Consider the following 7,175-nt stretch of genomic DNA (forward strand, 5'->3'; position numbering starts at 1 on the left):
AGAAGAAAGGAAAAACGTACCGGGGCATATATTCATATTTTTATATTTTACAAATCCTAGTAACCAACAAATACCATGTCAAGCCCTCTGCAAGTTTGCCGGATGCCGGGATCCATCAATAGCTAAACTCCAAATTCTAAATTATTCAAGAAAAACACCGATTCATGCGCAAGAAAGTTTCTTTACTGCGGACAAATGCGCATAATGCAAACATATGCTATTTGGTATGCATGCCTGTAGTGCATATTTGCATGAGTCCTTAAAAGTACTGATGGCTATCAGCTAACATACTATATATATTTTTTACTGGAGTGAACCTGCTGCTTCAAAATCTCCTTGCTTCAAATGAACTGTTAGCATATTATTCGGTAATCATCAGTAAAAGCTAAACTGAACAATGCTATGTTACCAGAGGAAACTCGCAACAAACGCACAAGTTCTTTTACAAGTGTAGTTCGAAAACAATTTGAGTATCTCCACTAACTCATTTTTTGAATCTCTTTATTTCTCTTGTTATTTTGCTACAAAAGGTTATATTTAAAATATAGAATGACAGCACAACAAACTATCAGGAAAAGGGGAAGAGGATAGGGAAGAGTACATGGTATATGAGAAGCTTTCTCATGATTGGCTATGGAACTATATAATTCACAAATTAAATTAATTTAAATAATATAAATGAGATTACAAGCGGCGAATCGAGCTCATTCACGTCCGATCTCTAGGTTCAAGCCCAGCTATTTCTTTCACAACTTGAGCTTTGTCTGCTTCAAATTGTTCGTCCTCTGTATATATAGAATAAAAAATGTCAACCTGGTACAAAAGAACAGAATAATGCCAGAATTTTTGTCAGTACTTTCATACCTTTATCGGTTTTGAAATCAGCAAAGAGGCGCAATAGCTTGCTTCTATTGGCAACCAGTATGCTGATAATGTCAGCAGGTTTATTTTGACTAGCAGCGAAGAGCTGTAGGAAGAGAGGGAGAGAGACGTAAATATTGCAGCACAGAATCATAAAAGGGAACCTTAGAGAATTTAACATTTCAGTGCAATCAACATAAAAAGGACAACAAAATTTACCTTAAAAACATGAAATGCTTCTATTTGGATGCTCTTACTTGATTCCTGCTAGGAAGGATTCAGCACATCAATATCAAGTCACAATATTGCAAATTCTAGTGAAAAATTATTTGTTGCATAAAGAAGTTATTAATAAGTCAAGAGTGTTAACATCTTTGCTAATGGCATGCTCAAATATGTATGGAAGGAGAAGGACGGTGGAGGAAAACGTAAATGACTCATGATAAGAAGTAGTCTTTAAAGTATCATACTCTAAGGAGATTCATGAGAATCCTCAAGTTATCCCTTGAGCTAATGTAGCGTGTCATCACAACTGAATTTGAGCGATCCAGCAACATGTCTCCCAGCAGCTGTAACAGTTGAATCAGCATGTTTAGCAAACAGTAAAATCATCAGTTTTATAAATCAGATTTCCATGAAGGCATTCCCTGAGTTGTCTACATAGGATAATTCATTCATTATTCTAAGAAAACAAATGGGACAATTCACATATTTCCTACCTTGACAGCTTGTCGCCTTGTAATGTAATTGCTAGATTCTAGTAGTTTTGAATTATACTCTGCAAAGAACTGAAATCGACATAAAGGATATCAAGATTTAATCAACCACAAAAGTAACACAATTGCCAGAACAAGAAATAGGGAAGCACATTTAGCTACATGCATAGAATAGAGTAGTTATTCATAATGGCTATGCAACACAGCCACTAAAAATTGCAGATACAGAAAGCAATAAGTAAAGACAACTCAAAGAAAAAAAGGAGCCAAAAGAAGCCCATATCACAAGAGAACCAACTATTAGCTTCCACTTTTATGTTTACAATCATTGCATAGCTCCCATCCTAAAATCTCAGAGCTTTAAAATATATACAAACTAATTCATGTTCTTAAATCTTTGTCATGTCCTGCCAATTGTTTTCTCATCAAAGCATCTTTACCTACTTTCAAAATGCTATCAAAATCAAATACATCAGGCATGTTCATTTTCCATTTTGTGCACTTGCATAACCATGGAAATAAATTATGCAGACACATATTCATCTTCATAAATACCTAACCAAAACAGAAACAGTAACAATATTTACCCATTCATAATTCTTCGAAAGAAATTCTGCAACTGTAGATTTATGTCTTGTCAGGAGTTCCTGCAACAAAGATACAGGAACATCATGTTAATGCTGCTGGAATTGTGAGTAGATGACTCTTGAGTGATAATCTTTGCAATGATGCAAATTAAAGCACCATTTATTTACTAAAGAAACTTTGGCCATGAGAAATATTTTGCAAAAACATTGAGAAAATGAAATATTATCTACCAAATGAGTATTATCATCTAGCACTTGCATCACATTGGAAAAAAATAAATCTTCTTTCAAAAAGATAATAGGCACAAAATATTTGAATCTATAAGAACACATTTTTTTTTCTTATAGTTGAATAGAAGAGAAATTTACGCAAAAAGGGGGATAAAAATTGTAGTAATTGCCAGTGATCAGCAGTGGCTGATTGAGCATGGTAGCAGCTACAGCAGTTTTCAATGGTCAGTGGACTGATGAATATATGAAAATATGGTTCATTTCCTTCCCAGGTATGAGTTTGTAGAAGTCCATAAAATGAGTTCTTGGTTCGAGCAGGAAATACACAGGTTTTAGTAAGGGCAAGTCATTTTCCTTGAAAACAAAATAGTTTTCCCTAAAATTAGAAAAATAAATTCATTGACCAATTTTCCTACAAACATTAAAAGATGTGGACAAAGTAGAATATGTGTTTCTCAAAGTATTTTCCACAAAACAAACAATGCCTAAGAACAAATAAAATCTTCAATAAAAAGAAACTTCTGCCATAATATTTAAACTAAGAAATTGGCATGTCATAAACTTGACCAAAATCTTTTTTCCAGTAGTAGCAACAAGCAATTGAAATATGATGGAACTTATCTCTTCATAGTGCAGCTGTTCACTATGGAAAACATATACATAGAAAAAGAGAGAGAGAGAGAGGATGGTCTCAACCTTAAAAGTGGCACCAGCATCAGCTGCAATGTCGAAATTTGGAAGTTGTATATAATCAAAGAATTTCTTCACATGCTCCGATTCGAGAACGTATCTGCAACACAAAATAAAAAATAAAAAATAAAGCATCCACAAATTTCAGTATATATAAGTACTGAGAAAAGAATCACGGAAAAGTTAACTATAGCACTCCTCAAGGAAAGAAAAGATACACAAAAGAATCAGGAGTTTTAATGGCAAGGTTGACAGGGGAAATGGGAACTGCATAACATGGAATTGGTATGATGAAACAGCATTTTCTGAATATATAGAAAACAAAAACGTGAGAAAACTTGTAGATATTAAAAAATATAGGGGTATATAATATTTTGAATTTAAAAGGTAGTGGATTATATATAAAAATATAACTTCTGAGGATCAATTCGAATATAATTGAACATCAATAAATATTAAAAGAACAATTTTGAGAAAAATAAAATCTAGTCTTTAAGAACATGCAAAAGAATAGATATATAGAAGTTCCTCAGTAATAATTAATACGAAAAATTAGAAAACACTACAACTCCCTGCACTTTCTTAAGCTGAGAAATGCAACTCTGATTCAGAAATAGGTTTCCAATTTTAATACATTACAGAAACAGACCTGAAATATTTCAAAAAAGTTTCTTGCAATTTCCATTTCCGAAAAGCAGAAACGTTTTCCAAACACGAAAACATTTACTAGGTGGAGTTCCATGCATCATAGCAACTGTTACAGCTAGGGCTACAAATGAGCTGAGTTGCTCGCGAGCTACTGGGAACTTGGCATGATAAGCTCATTCTAGTTCGTTTATTAAGCTAAATGAGCTAATCTGGAGCTTGATTTACAAGCTTGAGCTTAGTAGTACTCGCTCACTTGCGAGCTGACTCATTTATGAGCTCGTGAGGGGGCTCTTGAATTAGCTCTTCTGAAAGCTCAAGGACAAGCTTATTAGCGGGCTCATTTATAATTTTGAGAATTAGCTTGTAAATCAGCTAGATAATAAGCGTGTTCATAGCTTGATAATTTTTTTATTGATTTTTATATTTATTTAGGATTTCCATTATTGTTTTTATTTAAAAACAATTCTCCTTGTTATAAATATATCTAATTCAACAAATCAAATAAAATATTATAAGATAAATATTTGCTAGAACAGATACATGTACAATGATAATCAATGGGAATGATTTAGCTTAACACAAGTGAATATATAACAATTAAATTGGTAAAACTCTTTTTTATAGACATTTGAATCTTAATATACTACTTGCTTTAAGGATGAAAATGTCACAAGTTATGGAATTTTTGTTTTATAATTTGTGACTGTTGTCATTGTTTCTCAGTGTTCATTTTATATTATTTTTAATTGATGTTTACTTCAAGATGTTCTTTAATTGGTCATTTTATGAATTTTTAATCGATGTTTACTTCAAGATTTTAAAAAAAATTATAATTGTCTTTTACCATTAGATTTAAATACATATTTTACTTTTGTGTATAATTTATTTTTTATTTAAAAAATTTATAACTGCATATTTGATAAGTTTGAACTTGTCGAACTAATTTCGAGCTTGAACTCGAGCTTGAATACAAGCCTATAACCGAGCTAATTATGAGCCCACCCCTAATTACAGCTTTCAAAATTCAAACATGGGTTTAACGCATACATCTAAAAATGAATATGTGCTTTTCCAAGTTTTCCTTGGTAACATTATCTCTTCCTATGAGAAGGATGAAAATTAATCTCCAAACCATATACAAAGCTGATTCCTAGATATTCACTAGTAAAAGTTAAGCAATCTTGTTGACTTTTTTACTCACCTTGCAACACTTTGGTGACGTATGCACTCCCTCAGCATTGCACCATAGTGTAAGGCCATGTCTGTCTTCTCATACCTAAAGAAGCATCATCCAAAAATTAGAAGGTACTAATAAAATTGAGCACTGAAAGTAGCTTTTGCATGCCGAAATTTCAAATTAGATACATTACAGCTCCATACAACTTGTAGGCTGCAAGTTACCAATAGAAAAATACAATCTCTAAAGAAACAGGAGATTATAAGAAGCTATAAATACTCAACCATGGATGTAAAATTCAAGATTAACCACATCACAATGCTGCATCTAAACTGACAAATATGAAAAGATAACCAGCTTTCCCCTAACTCAAAACAATTTTATGAAAGAAATTTCAATTAAATATCATAAAGCACTGACAAGATAAGAATTTATCTATCTTCTCCAGATGATTCATGCAATTTGTGATAAGGAAATGGACCATAGCATATATATATCATTGTGTCTAATTGAACCTCACTAGTAAAGTTAATTTTTATTAGATCAGTACCACATAACAAAAAGAACAAATTCAAACTAAAAAAAAGGAATGAAAATTCATATATAACATTTCAAAAACAACCCAAATCAATGATAAGTTTAACCAAATCGCAGAGATGTAAGTTTCACTAAAGAACCATTATATATTTCTTAAACACAATATATGGAATTATCATCCAGTCACAACCCCAATGTTTCTAAAATTCTCTAAGTATCAGCTTACCCTCCTACTAAAATATCCAAAAGATCGGTGTTTCTTTCCAAGTATTCAGACGCAATCAACCGTGACTGAACTTGTTGCCTTTGTAAATTTGCAACAACTTGAGTGGCATCTTTACGGGTCTGCACAAAAAAATCTTACCATGGTAAATAACAATGGGAGAAACCTCATAATATGATCCATTTTTAGCCATTATGATATCTAAGCATTAACTTAATCCAATAGAATCACGTAACACAGAAACTGCTATAGCATTTTAAAGCATAAGGCAACAAAAGCTCCAGTTATTAAATGCAATATACCAACATATATCTGATGTCTAATTGAAAATTACATCAAAAAAATTAAGACCTAGCTCCAAATGAAGAAATGAGAATACGCCTACCTCCAAGTTCAACTTCGGAAGACAGATGATCAGAAGACGAAGAGTATTTTCTCTGAAAAACTCCTGAGTCAATTGGGCACAAGCTTCTGATACTGGTTCAGATTCACTATCACCATAAAGAATCGACTTTAACTCCCTGATATTTTTTGACAACTCTGCCATCTGCAGCAAAGTGAATATTAGGAGAACAATGTAAAAGTTGAAATTTCCCTACTAAACAAACACAACAATCACAGAATCTGAGACACCCAGTTTAAAAATAAAATAAAATAACCAAAATTTCCACATGCTAATAACATTACAATATCTAAATTACTTATAATTCAGCAGAAACATTTTCTTTGCACTATGAACAAATAGAATTGAAGCCCAAAATATTTTAGATTGATTTCAATAAACTTTAATAGTTAATGCTAAGAAGTTAAAGCCTTTTGAGTCGCTGGTTTGCCATTATTATCAGAATTGCCTCCACAAAAATGCAAAGCAATGCTTGTTTTATCCAGAAAACAGCATATTAACCTGATCTAGATCACCTAAAGATCCCATATAATCTAAACACTCCATATAAATTATAAAGTTCGAAATGATATAGATGTATAAATTGAAAATATAAGCTAGATCCAAAAACAGAAACACACAAAATTCAGTAAAACACACTAAAATCAAAACAAAGATAAGCTAATAAATTATAGCAAAACCTTTTCTTCTCGCTTGACATCACGAGAATCAGAGGAAAGATCGGTACGATCAACATAAATAAGAAGATCTCGCGTCTGTCGAACAATATCAACAGGAGTACGAGGCTTAGACTTGAAAAGTCCTTTCATTCTCTCTGATTTCGTATGAGCTAAACTCGCTGCTGCTATTGATGATGGTGTTAGTGGTGTTGGTGGTGTTGGTGGTGCTGTTGGTGTTGTAATTGCCGGCGGCTGCTGCGAGAGCCTCTGTACCACCTCCTTTGAAGAAGAAGAGGCTCTCCCGGCCGCCGCTGCAGCCGGTTTCGAAACGCAGGCTCCTATCCTTCCTCTATTGAAATAACCCCCTTTCCCTTTGATTTGGGTATTTTGTGGTGTCAATTGTGGAGTTGAAGAAGGTGGTAAATAGTTGTTTTTGTATGCTG

At 32.9% G+C, this 7,175-nt stretch overlaps 1 protein-coding gene across 1 annotated transcript; it reads right to left on the minus strand.

Annotated features, from left to right (window-relative positions):
• Positions 1 to 454: 454 nt before the first annotated feature.
• LOC8285764 (putative MO25-like protein At5g47540) lies at positions 455 to 7,175 on the minus strand. Its single transcript, XM_015726873.3, has 11 exons — positions 6,754 to 7,175; positions 6,056 to 6,217; positions 5,674 to 5,792; positions 4,935 to 5,009; positions 3,092 to 3,185; positions 2,165 to 2,224; positions 1,581 to 1,649; positions 1,332 to 1,430; positions 1,081 to 1,125; positions 865 to 967; positions 455 to 785 (listed from the first exon to the last, which is right to left on the minus strand). Exons 1-11 carry the CDS (start codon positions 6,880 to 6,882, stop codon positions 709 to 711), a joined length of 1,032 nt encoding a protein of 343 aa, XP_015582359.2. The 5' UTR covers positions 6,883 to 7,175; the 3' UTR covers positions 455 to 708.

Source organism: Ricinus communis, chromosome 10 (genome assembly GCF_019578655.1).
Source record: "Ricinus communis isolate WT05 ecotype wild-type chromosome 10, ASM1957865v1, whole genome shotgun sequence".
NCBI classification, from domain to species: domain Eukaryota; kingdom Viridiplantae; phylum Streptophyta; class Magnoliopsida; order Malpighiales; family Euphorbiaceae; genus Ricinus; species Ricinus communis.

What these genes read in the sequence shown, in the direction of transcription:
- LOC8285764 (XM_015726873.3), bottom strand. Translation starts at nt 6,882, where the DNA reads ATGAAAGGACTTTTCAAGTCTAAGCCTCGTACTCCTGTTGATATTGTT. An exon ending in TTCCGAAGTTGAACTTGGAG is followed by an intron (nt 5,793 to 6,055) that starts GTAGGCGTATTC and finishes TTTTTTGTGCAG; the next exon opens with ACCCGTAAAGATGCCACTCA. An exon ending in ATGCTGGTGCCACTTTTAAG is followed by an intron (nt 2,225 to 3,091) that starts GTTGAGACCATC and finishes TCTTTGTTGCAG; the next exon opens with GAACTCCTGACAAGACATAA.